The sequence below is a fragment of the Mytilus californianus genome, unplaced genomic scaffold (assembly GCF_021869535.1).
Source record: "Mytilus californianus isolate M0D057914Y unplaced genomic scaffold, xbMytCali1.0.p SCAF_17, whole genome shotgun sequence".
Classification (NCBI taxonomy): domain Eukaryota; kingdom Metazoa; phylum Mollusca; class Bivalvia; order Mytilida; family Mytilidae; genus Mytilus; species Mytilus californianus.
Genome location: NW_026262659.1, coordinates 687,832 through 708,990, shown reverse-complemented (window position 1 = coordinate 708,990; position 21,159 = coordinate 687,832). Strand labels below are relative to the sequence as shown.

The 21,159-nt window shown below is 32.9% G+C and overlaps 1 protein-coding gene and 1 long non-coding RNA gene across 2 annotated transcripts in view; one reads left to right on the top strand and one right to left on the bottom strand.

Annotated features, from left to right (window-relative positions):
• The first annotated feature begins 1,032 nt into the window (after positions 1-1,032).
• On the top strand, positions 1,033-3,242 carry LOC127726205 (uncharacterized). The gene is made up of 2 exons (XR_007993404.1): positions 1,033-2,449; positions 2,488-3,242. It is a non-coding gene; the product is annotated as an uncharacterized LOC127726205 (long non-coding RNA).
• A 3,352-nt stretch (positions 3,243-6,594) lies between these two features.
• LOC127726201 (GATA zinc finger domain-containing protein 14-like) overlaps positions 6,595-21,159 on the bottom strand; it is a 31,690-nt gene continuing 17,125 nt past the window's right edge. Inside the window, exons 2-6 of the mRNA XM_052233497.1 lie at positions 18,305-18,370; positions 17,288-17,496; positions 16,027-16,322; positions 14,153-14,210; positions 6,595-10,990 (exon numbers count right to left, since the gene is read on the bottom strand). Of these exons, the coding sequence (XP_052089457.1) occupies positions 8,886-10,990; positions 14,153-14,210; positions 16,027-16,322; positions 17,288-17,465 (2,637 nt within the window). The 5' untranslated portion in view covers positions 17,466-17,496; positions 18,305-18,370 and the 3' untranslated portion in view covers positions 6,595-8,885. The remainder of the gene's footprint in view (positions 10,991-14,152; positions 14,211-16,026; positions 16,323-17,287; positions 17,497-18,304; positions 18,371-21,159) is intronic.

Here is a 21,159-nt window from a genome sequence, read left to right as displayed (position 1 = left end):
GAAAATTTCAACAGCCAGACTGACTCCGACATATCAAATAGTGTCAGGGAATATTGTAACAGCCAGACTGACTTCAACATATACAAAGTGTCAGGGAATATTTCAACAGCCAGACTGACTCCGATATATCAAATAGTGTCAGGGAATATTTTAACAGCCAGACTGACTTCAACATACCGGTATACAAAAGTGTCAGGGAATATTTCAACAGCCAGACTGACTCCGACAAATCAAATAGTGTCAGGGATTATTTCAACAGCGAGACTGACTTAAACATATCCAAAAGTGTCAGGGAATATTTCAACAGTCAGATTTACTCTGACATATCCAAAAGTGTCAGGGAATATTCTAACGAGCTAGACTGACACAGACATATCAATTTTTGTCAGGACAAATACTGAGAGATAGACTGATATAAACATATTAACTAATGTCGGGGTGTACTTAGAGACAGACTGATGCATACATATCCACTAGTGTAAGGGGTGTACTTAGAGACAGTTTGGCGCATACATATCCACTAGTGTCGGGGGTGTACTTAGAGACAGACTGACGCATACATATGCACTAATGACAGGGGATATACTTACAGACATACCGACACCGACATATCCACTAGTGTCAGGGGGTGTACTTAGAGACCGATTGACTGAGACATATCAACAAGTGTCAGGCGATATACCAACTGACACACTGACAGATATATCCACTAAGTGTCAGGGGATATAATGATTCAGACATACTATAGTGTCAGGAGACATACTGACACAGTCATATCCACTAGCGTCAAGGAATATACTTATAGACATACTGACAGCGTATCCACTTTTACCAGGGGATGTATTTAAGAGACTGACTGACACATACATATCCACAAGTTTAAGGGGATATACTAAGAGACAGACTGACACAGACAGATCCACTAGCGTCTAGGAATATACTTACAGACATACTAACAGCGTATCCACTTTTACCAGGGGATGCACTTAGAGACTGACTGACACATACATATCCACAAGTTTAAGGGGAAATACTTAGAGACAGACTGACACAGACATATCCACTAATGCCAGGTGAAATACTTAGAGACATACTGACACAGACATATCCACTAGCGTTAAGGAATATACTTACTGACATACTGACAGCGTATCCACTTTTACCAGGGGATATACTTAGAGACAGACTAACATAGACATATCAACAAGTGTAAGGGGAAATACTTAGAGACAGACTGACACAGACATATCAACTAGTGTAAGGGGGAAATACTCTGAGACATACTGACACAGACATGTCAACAAGAGTAAGGGGAAATACTTAGAGACAAACTGACACAGACATATCAACAAGTGTAAGGGGAAATACTTAGAGACAGACTGACACAAACATATCAACTAGTGTAAGGGGGAAATACTCTGAGACATAATGACACAGACATATCAACTAGTGTAAGGGGGAAATACTCTGAGACATACTGACACAGACATATCAACAAGTGTAAGGAGAAATACTTAGAGACAGACTGACACAGACATATCAACTAGTGTAAGGGGGAAATACTCTGAGACATACTGACACAGACATATCAACAAGTGTAAGGGGAAATACTTAGAGACAGACTGACACAGACATATCAACTAGTGTAAGGGGGAAATACTCTGAGACATACTGACACAGACATATCAACAAGTGTAAGGGGAAATACTTAGAGACAGACTGACACAGACATATCCACAAGTGTCAGGGGAAATACTTAGAGACAGACTGACACAGATTCATCCATGAGTGTCACTGGTCAGGAGAAATACTTTGAGACAGACTGACACAGACATATCAACTAGTGTAAGGGGGAAATACTCTGAGACATACTGACACAGACATATCAACAAGTGTAAGGGGAAATACTTAGAGACAGACTGACACAGACATATCAACAAGTGTCAGGGGAAATACTTAGAGACAGACTGACACAGACATATCAACAAGTGTCAGGGGAAATACTTAGAGACATACTGACACAGACATATCAACAAGTGTCAGGGGAAATACTTGTTGATATGTTTTAAATGGACAGATTGACTGCAGAAGTATACCCCATATCTCCTTGTATTCATAAGTTTAAAACACACCAACTAAACAAAGTTAATTTTATTGTTTTAAATAACAACATAAACAAAAGTAAAAGTAGGGGAATGATATGTTTAAAATCGAATTTCATAAAGATTGCATGACAGATAAGTTTTATCAAGATTGCACGACAGATGAATATCATTAGGATGGCACTACAAACAATTTTCATCAGGATTGCACAAAAAAAAAGTATCATCAAAATTACACAAAAGATAATCAAGAGATTCATTAACATTATAACACTTTAGTTAAACATTTCCTCTTTTCATCTGTGATTATCATATGAGTTACTTCCCTTTACAACTGTTATTTTTTTGTCACAGCAGGATAACATTAAATGTAAGATTGTTTTAGTCACAGCAGGATAACATTAAATGTAGGATTGTGTTAGTCACAGCAGGTGAGCTAAAAAAGGAGAAAAAAAAAGAAATTCATTGAATCTGTAACATGGTGAAAGGGGATCTAATGCCCCTTTGGGCCAGGTGAGCTAAAAAAGGAGAAAAAAAAAGAAATTCATTGAATCTGTAACATGGTGAAAGGGGATCTAATGCCCCAAGCCCCTTTGGTAGATTCAAGAACTACAACTCTTACACAAAGGGGAGATAACTTGATGAAAAGAGGGAATTGTTTAAGTTACAATTGTATATAATCTGACACATTTACAAACAATTATTTATTTCTCTAATTCAATTCAACCTCTGTCATGACTGTCTATGGCTTAGTACAATGCAGTAGTGTATAAAAATATTAACAATCATCAAATAAAACCTATGTATTCAATAATTGAGTAAGTTTGTAAAAGTATAGATGTTATAACAGTAAATCACCATTCTGTGTAGTTGTTGTTTGTGAAATATAAATGCTTCATTATCTAGGTAATTTCATAAGAGATCAATGCACCAATAAGAATAAAATCAAATAAGATTACTGTCTGAATTATATACAGAATTAACAATGTACAATATCTTTTAATGATTTACTATGTAAATGTATATGAAATTTATGACTAGCAAAAAAATATATATGACCTAGCAAGATGACCTAGTGAGATGACCTAGCGAGATGACTGTACATGACACAGACCCTCATTGAGATTGTGTGTGAGTCCTCATTGAGAATGTGTGTGAGTCCTGAAAAAACATTGTTATTTGAATGAAAAAAAAAATCATCACTAGTAATATAAATAGCAGAATTGTATATTTGTACTAATGTTTCTAAAATAATTCTTCAAAAAAGATATTGAGTTGACATAAATCAAAATAAAATTCAAATACAAATTAACAGATCATTATCAACCAATTGAAAAAATATAAAATATCAATCATTTTTTATGGTAATTATTTTTTCATAATTTATGCAGTTGTATTGAACATAGATCATTATACTTGACTTTTATACTATTGTATGTCATGTATATCACTGTTTGCACTGTGCTTTTCAATGATTTTTTTTATATGCTTTTCTATGATGAGGGCCTCAGGGAAGATTAGTTATATAGCTAACTGTGTAACCCTCTAAAATAAAGTATTGTTGTTGTAATTGTTAGCTACCACAAAAGTTTTCAATTCCTTGGTTTAATCATCTCCTTTTTACAACTTCCTGTGTATAAAGTATCTCCTGTACAGATCTTCCTTTCACAAAAGAAAAAAAAGATCAGAAATTGAGCAATTTTTACAGTCAAATATAAATTTTTGAATGTGAGAGGCACTTAACATTTTACTAGTGATAAATAGTCGCAAGTCATGAATAGTATAACTTATAGTCAGTCGATTTTTGTCATAAGATTTTTTGTATCCTGATTATGGGGTTGAATAAGGGAAACATCAATTCAAAGAACAAAAAATGCTGTTACTTTCTAAAATCTGTAGACATCATAAAGAAATATGAAAAACTTTATATCAAATAATGAAAAAATTTTAAATGTTAAATTAGAAAAGCGTTCAGAAAAATAATTTAAATAAACTGCTTCGCTGAGCGCAGCTGGATACGCCCGCAGAGGTCCAACCCTGAACAGTTGGGGCAAAAATGGACACAATATTCGCGCTTGATACAGGTCTGAATTTGGATTGTAATTAAATATTTGATATATTATAGGTTTCTGAATAAATGAAGTCAAAGAACTTGAAATTAGATGTATGAAAGATTTCTTGCTGTTGTGCAATACACTGTGATGTTGCCCAATACTTAGTAAATCTGTTGTCAGACTATAAACAAATAAAATCTTATAACTTGGAAATGTAAAATCGAAAATTTATAAAAATCAAAAGGGAGCTTACAAAAATAGATATAAACAATTTACCAAAGTTTCATAAAAAATGCTGAAAGCATTTTGAATTATTGTCTGAAAACTGGAAAATCCCCCTTTTCGTAATGAATAAAACCCCATTAATCGAAAATGGTACTTCCAAAACTTAAAAAAAACGAAAGGGAGCTCACATAAATAGATATGAACAATTCACAAAAGTTTCATGCAAATTGGTGAAATATTTTTTGAGTTATTGTCCAAAAACTGGAAAATACCCCCTTTTTTAATGAATAAAACCCCAAAACTCGAAAATGGTAAATCTGAAATTTATAAAAAACGAAAGGGAGCTCATGTCAATAGATATAAACAATTCACCAAAGTTTCATGCATATTGGTTAAAGCATTTTTAAATTAATGTCCGACATGTTGACGACGGACTAACAGACGGACAGACAGTCAACGGTATACCATAATACGTCCCGTAAACGGGCGTATAAAAGCAAACAAACCACATGTTGATTATATAAAAAATAAAATGCTCCGCTGGGCGCAGCTTGATACGACTGCAGAGGTTGAACCCTGAACAGTTGGGGCAAGTATGGACAAAACATTCAAGCTTGATACAGCTCTGAATTTGGATTGTGATTAAATATTTGACACAGCATAGGTTTCTGACACAGAATGAATGTGGTCTAAGAACTTAAAATTTTTTAATTTACCTATTCAAACCATATCATTATTATTTGCATTTATATATAAATCAGAAATAACCAACTTAAAATGGAAAATTTGAAAAAATCCCCCCCCCAAAATTTTTTTAACCCCCTTAAGTATCATCATCCCCAAAATCAATCCAAGCCTTCCCTTTGAGGTATGGTACCTTGCAGTACAATTTCAGAGAGATCCATACACTTGAACACAAGTTATTGTCTGGAAACTAGAAAAATGCTTGTTTTTTGGCCCCTTTTTGGCCCCAAATTCCTAAACGTTTAGGGCAATTACCCCTAAACTCAAACCCACCTTTCCCTTTGTGATATGGAACCTTGTAGTATAATTTCATAAAGATCCATACACTTACACAAAAGTAATTGTCCTGAAACTAGAAAAATGCTTGTTTTTTTACCCTTTTTGACCCCTAATTCCTAAAATTTTGAGGCACTTACCCCTAAAATCAATCCCAGCCTTCCCTTTGTGGTATGGTACCTGGCAGTACAATATCAGAGACATCCATACACTTGAACACAAGTTATTGTCTGGAAACTAGAAAAATGCTTATTTTTGGCCCCTTATTCCTAAACGTTTTGGGCTATTACCCCCAAACTCAATTCCAGCTTTCCCTTTGTGATATGGAACCTTGTAGTACAATTTCAGAAAGATCCATACACTTACACACAAGTTATTGTCATGAAACTAGAAAAATGCTTGTTTTTTGCCCCTTTTTTTGCCCCTAATTCCTAAAATTTTGAGGCAATTACCCCCAAAATCAATCCCAGCATTCCCTTTGTGATATGGAACCTTGTGGTACAATGTCAGAGAGATCCATACACTAACACACAAGTTATTGTCTGGAAGTTACACAAATGCTTATTTTTGGCCCCTCATTCCTTAACTGTTGGTACCATAACCCCCAAAATCAATCCCAACCTTCCTTTTTGTGGTATTGAACCATATGGTAAAATTTCATAGAGATCCATTCACTTAAACTAAAGTTATTGTGCGAAAACCAATGTGTCTTCGGACGACGACGACGACGCCGCCAACGTCATACCAATATACGACCGCAAAAATTTTTTGCAGTCGTATAAAAATTCAATCAGTCAGGGAAAGTATAAATAAATTTTGATCTTGATCTCCAAAATAGTTAATACCTTTTTTTTTGTCTGTGAAGAAAAAAACATTGAAAAGATATTTTTTTGAGTGCAAGGTTGCTGTCAATAACATACAATATACATATCCTTTTATTCATATTTAGTTTACCTTTGTTCAATTGAGCTAAATATAAATCTAATATCAAAATATTTTCACACAAAAATTCAGCAAAACAGGCAATGAAAATCAAAAATATACTAAAGGCTTAACTATTTGTCAAATTATTGATGATGATGGATGGCTGGTTAACGTCCAGCGGTCAAATTATTGAAGGCAAGAATGTGTTTGATTAATTTCTAAGGCAATAATATAATGGAAGAGGTGTAAATCAATATAAATATAGCTAAATAAATTAATAATTTAATAGAAAATAAATAAATTTCATATTGGATTTAAATAAATAATATCACATCTGATACAAAGCCTACCACTTCTAAAAATAAATTATAGTACGTCTGATGCAAAGCCGATCTCTTCAGACTTCTAAAAATAAATTATAGTACGTCTGATGCAAAGCCGATCTCTTCTAAAAATAAGAAGGAAAGAAAATGGCAATCATGACAATGTGTATAATACAGACAAAAAACATAAATACATTGTAATGCAATATATATCATGGCCTAATTACTACAACTGTAAATAAAATGCCCAAGAGATAAATAGGTCTACGTTAGACCATTAAATAAATAGGTCTAAGTTAGACCATTGAATAAATAGGTCTAAGTTAGACCATTAAATAAATAGGTCTAAGTTAGACCATTGAATAAATAGGTCTAAGTTAGACTATTAAATAAATAAGTCTAAGTTAGACCATTAAATAAATAGGTCTTAGTTAGACTATTAAATAAATAGGTCTAATTCATACTGTTAAAATAAATAGGTCTAAGTAAGACAAGCTGATTATAAACAGAAGTGGACTACTAGAAAGACATGTACTATCCCGTTCAACTGTAAAAAAAACAAAAAAAGAAAATGTAAGAATAATATAACAGAAAACATACAAATTTACTTTGAGGAGACACATTGTTTGGGTGGGGGCATGGTTTTTACACCTATCTGTGAATAATTAGTATACTTGAAAATAGACTAGTCGGGATCATGAGTTTTTTAATGATTTGAAAATAAATAATAACATTACATTAAATGTTTCATAAAATTCTATTGTTTTGATTGGCACACAACAATCACATGGTGTAACTAAAGTAAACTTTCATGTCCCTATAAAGGTAACATCTATCACTTCCTGAGCTTTCCAAAACTTGTCAGCAATGAATATGAAGTTAAATTTATATTCATGATTAACAAAGATAAAACTCATTGGACATGTTGGAATAAGTATGATAGCAGTTAAAGAAAGTGTAGGACTGTGTATAAGTAGAAAGGGCTGTATCATACAATTAAACAAGTTGTGAGCATAAGTAATATAAATCATTTTGTAAATATCATATAGGCACAATGAAGGAATGTTGCTGGAAAATTTTTTAAGGTGGTACCCAACACCTTGACTAATATTAATTTGGCTCGTTTAATTTTCATAAAATTTTGACAAAATGTTTACTTTGACCCTTTGACAAAAATATAAAAATTTCAAAAAATTTGAACCAACCACTTTATCAGAAAAATTTCATTGGTTATATAGCAGTTTGACAAACACTAATTTTGATCATTGAGAAGCTTAATATTTCCTTAACAATACAACGTAATTAAAACGTTTAGCTGGTTTTTACAGAGTTATCTCCCTGTAGTGTTAGGTACCACCTTAAATAATAAAAGCTTACAAAAAACAATGAATGTATATAAATAGTGAAATAAGTACAAGTGCACTTTATTTTGATTAGTTGTACAATATAAGTACACAATGTTGACCTTTAACCTAAAAAACAATTTATTGTTGTTCTGTTCACAAAGATGTGGTGTAGTCTATTTGTAAAATAAAATGTATCATTCATCAGTCTCACTCTCACAATGAAAAAATTAAGAATATGAATCAAGAAAAAACTGAGAATTGAAACCGGGAATGTGTCAAAGATACAACAACCCGACCAAAGAGCAGAAAACAGCCGAAGACCACCAATGGGTCTACAACAAAGCGAGAAAATCCCACACCCAGAAGCAGGCTTCAGCTGGCCCCTAAACAAACATGTGTACTAATATTTCGATGAACATGGATGTCACACTAAACTCCAAAACATATAAATGAACTAAAATTAAAAAACATACCAGACTAACAAAGGCCTTGTTAAAAAAATAAAAGTACACAATTAACAAAAAAATTCAACCATTTTGTACATAGAATCTAGTTAAAAATTTTATGTTCACTCATTTGAATATCCTGAGTTTAATGTAACTTACTAGCACAAACCTTGTTTTAAATAGAAAAGTAAATATCATGAACAAAGTATTTACTTTGTGTTTTGTCATTTCATAACTTAAAAGCAAGTTAAGGAAATTTCAAGTACACATGCATCTGTCTTTTCATAAAAAAATGTTTTATCAACTCAACCTGTAGAATATTTTAAAAAAAGTCAACAAATGTTTAAAAATGAAATTCTGTTTATCTTCATTTTACATGTCAATCCTACCAAGCACCAGTTACCAAGGAAACATAATATTTATCTATTATAACCTTGTCATGCTATTAAACATTATATACACCACTTATCTTTTTTTCAGCAATTAAGCACCAATTACCATGATCATATGTGCAACTAACTATACACAAATTATCTACATATTTAAAAATCAAGTTAGATAACTCTCCTTGTTTGAAAACATGATAAAACCTACAGAGTCTAGCGGTTGACATTCTGAACTCCTCTTCTGTCATTGTAGAGGATGAAGAAGGCACATAATTAGCACCATTGTGTAAGGTGTCACATGATTTGAAGGACTGTTGATTAGAAAGACGACTAGAAGATATGTTTTCTGAGCTACTGATATGATTTTGATTTCTCTTATCGTTGTGGGTTGTTCCATTCTTTAGAAATATTTCATCACTTTTACTTTTTAAAGGAGAATTGTTTTTGCCACTGCTCATCCCATTATTACACTCAGATTTACTTGCATATTCATTTGTACAACTTTCCTTACTATAACAGAAATGTGATATAGTTTTCTGACAGTTGGTTGTCTCCCTTGAAATATTATGTTGATTAGTTGTCTCCCCTGATATACTGTTGGTTTCTGTTGTTTCATAATACTTTTTGTGTCTGGATTTATCACAGCCATTCATTGAATTGTTATTAAATCCATTATGATTCCCTGAGAATGTATTTCCATTTTGTCGGTGAGACAGATTATGGTCACATGGGATATCTTGGTCATGTGACAATTTTCCTGAATTATTGGCCTTGAGAATATCTGACTGACAATTTTGATCAGAGTCTAAATGAGTAATATTGCACATTCCTCCTTGTTGTTTGTGACAATTCAAAACCTTATTGCACTGTTTTTTACTTGCACCATTCATCACCTTGATAACATCCTGACTTTTTGTTTCCTGATGACCATTTATAAAAGTTTTATTACACTTCTTTCTTCCATTTTTATCAACATTTCTATGAGATTTAACCAAATCATAGTGACTATTTTGTTGAGAGTTTGAGATTGATGTAGCAGAAAGACCTAAACTATTTTGAGGGTCTTTAATAGATTGATCATATACACTTGTATTGACAGATTGTCGTAAATCATTATCAAGAGGTCCTGTTGACAACATGTCAGATTTACTGTCAGCATTATCAATATTTTCATGTAACCATGGTGATAACTGTTCTACTTGTAAACCTGTTGAATTATTTTGGATGTGACCGTTGTCATAGAGATGTTCTGCAGGTTGTGTTGTATGATGGCTAGGATCATGGAAACTTTGAATGCTATTTTGATCCTGAGATGAACTTACTGAATCTCTGTAGTTATGACAGCTGCTCATGGGAAATTCTCTAACAGCAAAACAAGCAAATGAACTCGGGGAATTCACATCTTGTATATTTCTGTTGTTCCCTGATTTGTTTTCTGATGATGTTTTTCTCTTACCTGCAGACAGCTCATGATTTGTAGGACTTTTATTTTCAAATTTTGAGTCAATAAATTTAAGGAAACGTTTTTTCATTGTTTCAAAGAAAGACATTTTTTTCGTTAGGTTCTCTTCATTATTATCATTCACTACTCCTGTCTGTTCTGGTTGACCATCAGGAGAATCTACATTAGAATTCACATCACATAAATTGTGGGTAGATGGTAAATTTTGACATGGTATCTGACACGGTTCATTTGACATTAGATTGGAAACATCAGCTTTTTCACAGGCAGAATTTTCATTTTCTCTAGACAAATCATAATTGTTTGCAAAATGTTTAGATTCAAATATAATCCCATCTTCATCATTCTCAATCGTTGCACCATTACAGAATACTGAATCATTTGAAGCACTCAAGTGATTATGACTAGCAGACATTTCCCTGAGGGATATCTGAAGTTTTCTACATTCTTCCTGTATCTCACTTTCATCATCATGATTCCCCGTCAAAGCCTCAAGTGCTGATGGGAGAGTATTGGATCGTTGCCGTGAAGACAGAGGTTTAGATGACAGAAGTTTGTTGATGAGGGTAGGTTGAGATGGTTGACAGCACGGACAGGAAGGATCAGAAACAGTTCTTTGGATGACATGTCTGGTTGAATCAAGGGATTCATCTTCACTGATAGAGCTTGTGCTTGATATGTCCTGGTCTGAGTTGAACAACCCTAAAATTCATGAAAAATACAGATCAAAGTGAGCCTCGGGTTAATAAATATCCCTCTTACTCCATGTACAATCTGCCCACTTGCCATTGATTTGGCTTTAGCCTGATTTTAATTAGATGCATTACTGTAAATTCACAAATTTTTGTAATGTATTTATTTATGCAAAAAATTGTTGCAAGATAGTTTTTTTTTTAAAATAACTAGAAGCTCTCAAGAGCCTGTGTTGCTCACTTGTATCTACCCGGTACTGTGGTATTGGAAATCATGTAAAATAAGGTTAAAATCATAATAAATAGTATTAGATATCAATTCGGCCCAGTAGTTAAATTTTAAGCAGGTCATCCCATTGTAGTCTTACAACAGTTACTGAAGAGCCCTTATCATTATTTAAATTCGTGTTCAAGTTGTGACAATTTGAAATTGTTTTTTTCAATTTTCCCATATACTTCTTTAGTAAACCCCTATGTTCTATTTTTAACAATGGTGGCCATGTTGGTTGGATGACAGGGTCATCTGATACATTTCTCAATCAAGATACCTTATTGAAAATTGTGGCTTAGTTTAATTCTATTTGGCCCAGTAGATTAAGTGGAGAAGATTTTTGTAAAAGATGACAAAAATTTACGAAAAATTGTGAAAAATTGACTTTAAAGGGCAATAACTCCTGAAGGGGTCAATTGACTATTTTGGTCATGTTGACTTATATTGTAGATCTCACTTTGCTGAACAATTTTGTTGTTTATACAGTTTATCTTTATCTATTATAATATTCAAGATAATAACCAAAGACTGCAAAATTTCCTTAAAATTACCAATTCAGGGGCAGCAACCCAACAACGGGTTGTCTGATGCATCTGAAAATTATATAGACAGATAGATCTTGACATGATGAACATTTATACCCCCATGTCAGATTTGCTCTAAATGCTTTAGTTTCAGAAATATAAGCCAATAAAATGCTCAACTGGGGCACAGCTTGATACGACCGCAGAGGTCGAACCCTGAACAGTTGGGGCAAGTATGGACACAACATTCAAGCTTGATACAGCACTGAATTTGGATTGTAATTAAATATTTGACACAGCATAGGTTTCTGACACAGAATGAATGTGGTCTAAGAACTTAAAAATATTTAATTTACCAATTCAAACCATATTATTATTATTTGCTTTTATATATAAATCAGAAATAACCAATTTAAAATGGAAAATTTTAAAGAAAAAAAAGGGAAAAAAAATCCTCCCCCCAAATTTTGTGAACCCCCTTATGATTCATCACCCCAAACTCAATCCCAGCCTTCCCTTTATGGGTATGGTACCTTGCAGTACAATTTCAGAGAGATCCATACACTTGAACACAAGTAATTGTCTGGAAACTAGAAAAATGCTTGTTTTTTGGCCCCTTTTTGGCCCCAAATTCCTAAACATTAAGGGCAATTACCCCCAAACTCAAACCCAGCTTTCCCTTTGTGATATGGAACCTTGCAGTACAATTTCATAAAGATCCATACACTTACACAGAAGTTATTGTCCTGAAACTAGAAAAATGCTTGTTTTTTTGCCCCTTTATGGCCCCTAATTCCTAAAATATTAAGGGAATTACCCCCAAAATCAATCCCAGCCTTCCCTTTGTGCTATGGTACCTTGCAGTACAATTTCATAGAGATCCATACACTTGAACACAAGTTATTGTCTGGAAACTAGAAAAATGCTTGTTTTTTGCCCCTTTTTGGCCCCTAATTCCTAAAATTTGGAGGCACTTACCCCTAAAATCAATCCCAGCATTCCCTTTGTGCTATGGTACCTTGCAGTACAATTTCAGAGAGATCCATACACTTGAGCACAAGTTATTGTCTGGAAACTAGAAAAATGCTTATTTTTGGCCCCTTTTTGGCCCCTTATTCCTTAACATTTTGGGCAATTACCCCCAAACTCAATTCCAGCTTACCCTTTGTGATATGGAACCTTGTAGTACAATTTCATAAAGATCCATACACTTACACACAAGTTATTGTCATGAAACTAGAAAAATGCTTGTTTTTTGCCCCTTTTTGGCCCCTAATTCCTAAAATTTGGAGGCACTTACCCCTAAAATCAATCCCAGCATTCTCTTTGTGATATTGAACCTTGTGGTACAATGTCAGAGAGATCTATACAATTACACACAAGATATTGTCATGAAACTAGAAAAATGCTGGTTTTTTTCCCCTTTTTGGCCCCTAATTCCTAAAATTTGGAGGCAATTACCCCCAATTGAATCCCAGCATTCCCTTTGTGATATGGAAGCTTGTGGTACAATGTCAGAGAGATCCATACACTAACACACAAGTTATGTCTGGAAGTTACAAAAATGCTTATTTTTGGCCCCTTTTTGGTCCCTAATTCCTTAATTGTTGGTACCATAATCCCCAAAATCAATCCCCACCTTCCTTTTGTGGTATTGAACCTTATGGTAAAATTTCAAAGAGATCCATTCACTTAAACTAAAGTTAGAGTGCTAAAACCAATGTGTCTTCAGACGACGATGACGACGACACCAACGTCATACCAATATACGACCACAAAATTTTTTTGCGGTCGTATAAAAACTGCATTTTACCCCCATGTTCTATTTTTAGTCATGGCAGCCATCTTGGTTGATAGGCGGGGTCATCAGATATATTTTCTTGCGGTCGTATAAAAACTGCATTTTACCCCCATGTTCTATTTTTAGTCATGGCAGCCATCTTGGTTGATAGGCGGGGTCATCAGATATATTTTCAAACTAGATACCCTAAGGATGATTTAGGCTAAGTTTCGTTTTATTTGACCCAGTAGTTTCAGAGGAGAAGATTTTTGTAAAATTAACTGACGATGACGACAGATGCCAAGTGATGAGAAAAGCGCATGTGGCCCTTTTGGGCCAGGTGAGCTAAAAACTAATTAAAAACACATTTTAAATTTTGATAGCCTTATATAATTTGTGTTCATTGATTCAGTGCCACATAGAAATTGCATTTTGAAACACTCATTTGCTTAAAAAATATTAATGACTGTGAGTCAATGCGATATATGCTGATTTCTTTTAGCTTCTTTTAATGTTATGACAATTAGCACTTTAGATCCAAGTGATCAACAAACCAGTAAGATACAAGACTGTCAATGCCCTTAAATTACTTTATACCTTTTTGTGTGATTTTCTTCCCAGCATGCCATGGTATCAACACATCTTGTCCATCAAACTGTAATGATAAAGATGAATATAAAAATAATATTTTGCTATAAGCAGTCAGTGGTTCAAATTCGTCAAAATAAGCTGAAAACCATCGCTGATGTATTATTGGCTTGCAAGTCAATAATCCATCTCATTTGAATCAGTATTCATGCAACCTTTACTTTGACCTTTTGTGAGATGGGTTGCACATGTGTTCAGCATGTGGTCAGATGGCATGCCCATTCATTAAAAAGAATGTCAACGTTGAAAAGCGAAACAAAGAAGACACAAGGTATAACCATTTGACAGCTAATGCCCCTTTAAAATTAGTTAATAAATATACTTTTTAAAAGCAAAAAAAATTTAAAAAATTAAAAAAAAACACTTTATATAAAAAATCTAACATTTTTCAACTGGTAATTAATTTTGGCTTTTAACATCTTTTAACATGTTCAAGAAGCATGATCTAGACCTAAAAATTATTCCATGCATAAAATTTGCTACTCAGTTGAATTGTTTCATATTTTACATGTCTGGGCCTTTTATAGCCAACTATACTGTATGGATTTTTCTCATTGTTGAAGGCCATATGGTTGCTTATAATTGCTTACATCCACTTTACTTGAACTTTGGTGGATAGTTGTCTCATTGTCAATCATACCACATCTCCTTATTCTTATATTAACAGTCATTATTTCTTATATTTTTATCTATTTATGAATTTGTGTTGATGTCAGACCTTTGTTTTTATTGTGGAATTTATTGATAATTATCAGGATGATTACATCTTTGGTTATCTCTGTGGAATTTATTGATAACTATCAGGATGATTACATCTTTGGTTATCTCGGTGGAATTTATTGATAACTATCAGGATGATTACATCTTTGGTTATCTCTGTAGAATTTATTGATAACTATCAGGATGATTACATCTTAGGTTATCTCTGTAGAATTTATTGATAACTATCAGGATGATTACATCTTAGGTTATCTCAGAGCAATTTATTGATAACTATCAGGATGATTACATCTTAGGTTATCTCTGTGGAATTTATTGATAACTATCAGAATGATTACATCTTAGGTTATCTCTGTGGAATTTATTGATAACTATCAGGATGATTACATCTTTGGTTATCTCGGTGGAATTTATTGATAACTATCAGGATGATTACATCTTTGGTTATCTCGGTGGAATTTATTGATAACTATCAGAATGATTACATCTTTGGTTATCTCGGTGGAATTTATTGTTAACTATCAGGATGATTACATCTTTGGTTATCTCGGTGGAATTTATTGATAACTATCAGGATGATTACATCTTTGGTTATCTCGGTGGAATTTATTGATAACTATCAGGATGATTACATCTTTGGTTATCTCGGTGGAATTTATTGATAACTATCAGGATGATTACATCTTTGGTTATCTCTGTGGAATTTATTGATAACTATCAGGATGATTATATCTTAGAATATGATATATATAGAGCCTATTCCATCCTTGAAGATCGTTTGTTGGTCTCTAGAAGTCTTTTTTTAAGTCTAGCACTATTCACAATACACTTGAAACTTAATCTTTTATTCTAATATGAAGTTTTTCTTTTGCTTTGGAAACAAAGCAATGTTCAAATTGCAATAGAACATTGGCTGGCCGTGATTGATGTCACAATTGAAATTGCAACGTCAGTTGTATTTTGAACAATGCAGGAGAAAAAAATGGACATTTGTGTTGGTGTATCTCGCTAGGAAATTATATAAAATCATTCTAAAAGTAAGTTTACATGTATCTGTTCATTTTCTATCTGAAGATAAAGTATAGGAAACCAGGATACCATACCCTTCTATGTTTCTGTTCATAGGCCCAGACATATACCAGGAGTTTTCCACCGGGTCTTAATATTCTACACAGTTCTTTCAATGCTTGTACCCTACGTGGCTCTGTAGAGAAATGATGCAGCACCCCAACAGAGATAACAGCATCAAAAGCTCCATCTCTAAAAGGTAGAGACTGATTGTCAGCAACTAACACTTCATATCCCTTCTCTCCTGACAACTCAACTAAAGGATAACAAGCGTCAATGCCAAACTTGTAAACTGATTTATTGATGTGAAGATATCGGCCATTACCACAACCTGAAAATAGATAAACTAAAGGATAACAAGCATCATGCCAAACTTGCAAACTGATTTATTCATGTGAAGACATCACCATTGCCACAACCTGTAAATAGATAAACTAAAAGATAACTAGCTTCCACGCCAAACTTGTAAACTGATTTGTTTATGCAAAGACATCGGCCATTGCCACAACCTGTAAATAGATAAACTAAAGGATAACCAGCTTCCACGCCAAACTTGTAAACTGATTTGTTTATGCAAAGACATCGGCCATTGCCACAACCTGTAAACAGATAAACTAAAGGATAACAAGCATCAACGCCAAACTTGTAAACTGATTTATTGATGTGAAGATATCAACCATTACCGCAACATGTAAATAGATAAACTAAAGGATAACAAATGTCCATGCCAAACTTGCAGACAGATTAATGGATGTGAAGATATTGTCCATTGCCACAACCTGTAAAGATCAGATGTGGTAAATTTTTGTTAGTTTACATATTTTGTCACACAATTTAAGGTTATCACAAAAATAATAATGAATGCCAGATATTGTCAAATATTCATCAATTTTAGTATAACAACTCTATAGATTAATTGATAACTGATAGACTAGTTATCTTAAATCATGTAAATGTTCTGGACCATTGGAGTATTTGGACCATACACACACGTTTTAAATACAAATCCTCCCTCTTTTTACTTTTGACTGGTAGATGAACAAAATAAATTTGTCACCCCCTTTCAAATGCACAGGGGTCATTATCAGTGAACAAATTTCTTCTTGTATCATCATTTGCATTTGGCTCATTACTTATTACATACTTTTGTTTATACTTAAAATATATTTTTAAATTCAACTCTCTAACCCTAAGTTTTCACCCAGTTACCAAAAAAAAACCATAGGCACATATAAATTACCTAATCCCCCAAAAAAACAGAGTTTTCCATAAGACTTCTATCCTCACATTATTTACCTATATCAGCAACCAGTGACCCTGGATATAAGTTTTTGATAAACTTTTTGACGTTTGGCCAGACTTTCTGTGGTATTTCATTAAAACTTGGTGCAATCGTATCATAAACTTTTCTGACATGTTTTTCCTCCAAATATCGTCCACCTTTCATCACTTCTGGTAACCACGGTAATGTCATCCATTGGAGATCACAATCAACTTAAAAACTCCTGTAAAAAAATAATCCAATTTATCATATTCCCTATACCATTACATAGAAACATATCATCATTTATGTTAATTAATGTTTTAATTGAAGATGAAATTAAAGCATTCAGTCAACTGATCTTACTATTTTAAATTTTAGAACTTAAACAACAACAAAAAAATTCAAATCTTAATTTCGTTTACCTTTTAGACTGCTTCCATAATAATTTATTCCCAATGTGTTTTTTTATTCAGATTTTCTTTCGTGTAATTTGACAATTAATAAGAGCTGTAATAGGTGTGTTGTTCAACAGATTAATGGGTTACAATCAATATGTCTAAACATAATTCCAAGGACAATTAACGATTTGTACTATAACTCAATAATTATTATATAAAGGAAAGGTTATAGTAACAAATTTATTTTGATTTGTGTTGAACAATTGTTTAATGATGAAGATAATCGAACTAAATCAATATCTAAGTATACAAGTAAAAAACAGAATCAATTACACGATGAATGATGAGAAAGAAGATAATAAAATGAATACTTTACATAAGAATTGTTTTTATTTGTCACATTGATATATATCCCACGTCTCATTTTATTCAAACTTAATGTATGAAAAATCAAAAATAAATGTTTTACTCCTACATGCATGACATGTTTCATCTACCATCAATTTTTTTTTCATCATAAAAGAATTCTGATATTTAATTTCAAATCCCCCCCCCCCAAAATTGAATGACAAATTTGAAAAGAAAGTCAAGTCTTGTTTATATTGACTTGATAGTTTGAACACGAATTAATGAGATAAATATACAATATACCTTGTTAAATCTGTCATGATGGTCTCACATTAAATCAATGTTACGTCTTTAAGTCTCATCTCTTACCTTAAATAGATATAAAATAGGGTTGCCATAGAAACAATGAAGTCAGAAATCGTCATGGATTAAACAACAATAAGAGTTAATCAATGTGGACAGAGCTACCACTGCTAATTAAGGTGTGTGGGGAAGTTATAACAAATTAACAACCTACAGTTCCATTGGGTTTTAGATGAGTGATATTGAACTTTTGTTTAAAAGATAAGTAGGTGTAATTTCTAGATGTTAAGAATTCTAACAAAGAGAAATCATTTGGAGAATAGAATAAAAAAAGTGACTTTAATAACAGAGAACTTTCTAAAACTTTTATAAGATGGAAATGTATTGTCAATTTCAAATCTCTTTAAATTATTGTTGGTTTTTTTGTGTTATCCGATGGTTGAATATGGAAATCAAGGGGGTGTAAAAGATGTGAATAAATGGAGTCTTGTGCTATATTAGCAGATCCAGGGGTTGGAAATCCCGCCCCTTTTCTTTCTTTCTTTCTTTTGTCTTTTAATTATGTGAGGGGTATTCTGGGGGTTGTAACACCACCCTTTTCACAATGCCTGGATCCTCATCTGTGCTATGAAGGATACATTATGTACTATATAGTAACTGATTGAAAATGCTATGATGATCCTCAAAGTTTCTATTCTTCCTTAGAACCAAGACAAAACATTAATATCAAGGAAATGGGGGTTGTCACATTTCTACAAAGTTTAGAATGTTTTATCTGAACTAAAAATTGTTGAAAAAAACTGCATTTATCTATCTTTCTTTTGCAGAACATTGTTGGATTAATATTGTTAAGACGGATGTATATATGTATAGAATGCACATAAAATAAGTGCAAAATGTTCCTTAAGTTGTTGGAAAAATTCTATTTTTATTGACAAGAATAAATAATCACAGCAGGCACAGATCCAGCCATTCTTAAACGGAATGAGGTGGGGGTTCAAACGCATGCAAGTCATATAAAAATTAAGGGGTTCCAACCATATGTCCCCATACAAAAGCATTAGTTGTCAAATAAAAAGGGGGGTTCCAACTCCCCGAAACACCCCCCTTACTGGTTCTGCTCCTGAACAGGGTAATCAACTTTGTTTTTTTATATAATGTATTTTTCATTCTATAACTATAATTGTGTACTCAGTGGAAAGTTAGATACGTCTCAGACTAATTTCGTCATTTATTTTGTGTATTTTTACACCCATTTCATTTTTTATGATTAATACATCCTGCACAATAAAGTTCCATCATGTTATGATTATTTTATAAAGTTATTGAAATGAAAATTTATGATCTGTAAATGATATATCATTTTTAAAGATTCATATGGTTTTGGATGATTGAGGATTTAAAGATTTTACATGTATTTTATGATGTTTATTTTGAAGAAATTTTATATAATTTTGTTAACAAACATGATAAAACATTAATATAAATATACTTTTTCAGTTTCAAACTCAGACTAGTATTACTTTAAAGTTGTATGAAAAATCTTACTAAAATCTGGAACATGGGTTTACCTCTTTTTTAACCTCCTATAATGATGACATAACTCAAATAGAGGGTCAATATAAAATTTCCTGAATGTTGACTGATTTGAACATCTTTAATATTTTGCTGAATGTTTATATATACTATTGAAAGATTCTCTTTTATATATTATAGTTTCCACAAAAAATGCAAAAACGGGTAAAAAAAAATCATCACTCAAACGCAATAATTTCTATAAGGGTCAATAAATGATTTTTGCCATGTTGACTTATTGTAGATCTTATAGTTCTGGTCAGTTTTACTGTTTAAAATTTCTCTCTATCTGTTATTGTTCTCAAGATAATAACCAAACTCTTTGAAATTTTCAAAAGATGACATTTCGGGGACAATAACTTCAAACTTGGTTGTCTGACTTTTTTGAAAATTCCATGAGAGATAAACCATGATAATTTTTCCCACAAACTGTGATATTTCATTGGTAATATCTCCAAAACAGAGTGTCCAATTTTTCTGAAAATTCCACAGGAGATAGACCATGACCTGTAGATCTTTTCTACTCCCACTGCTTATTAAGTGCTTGAGATATAAGCCAAAAACTGGATGTTACACATAGGTTTTATTTTTCGCAACAGCTGCCATGCTTAATAATGGATCAGACCTACCAAATTTTATGATTTATGGGGAATTTCTTTGATGAGAGGTGTTGATCTTAATTTTGAAATTCTTTATTACTGAACACATCAAAACAGGCATTCAAATGAGTAAAAGGGTATTTAAGCACATACATACTCATTGAAACAATATAGTAGTAAATTAAAAACAATTATGACAATATAAGAGTGGCATTAGGTCCTCTTGTCCATAAAATACCCCATGGAGATTTTGAAAAGTTGACATGCATCATGGATCAATTTCCTAAATACAAATTTTAAACTACATTGTACATTCCTTAAGTAACATTCAGGTAAAATTTGGTAACATTTTGCCAAGTAGTTTCAGAGGAGATTTTCTTAAAAGTTTACAATGACAGAAGGACAGACAATGACAGAGGGACAGACAATGACAGAGGGACAGACAATGACAGACATGACAGACAATGACAGACATGACAGACAATGACAGAGGGACAGACAATGACAGACAATGACAGAGGGACAGACAATGACAGAGGGACAGACAATGACAGACATGATAGACAATGACAGAGGGACAGACAATGACAGACATGACAGACAATGACAGACATGACAGACAATGACAGAGGGACAGACAATGACCGACATGATAGACAATGACAGAGGGACAGACAATGA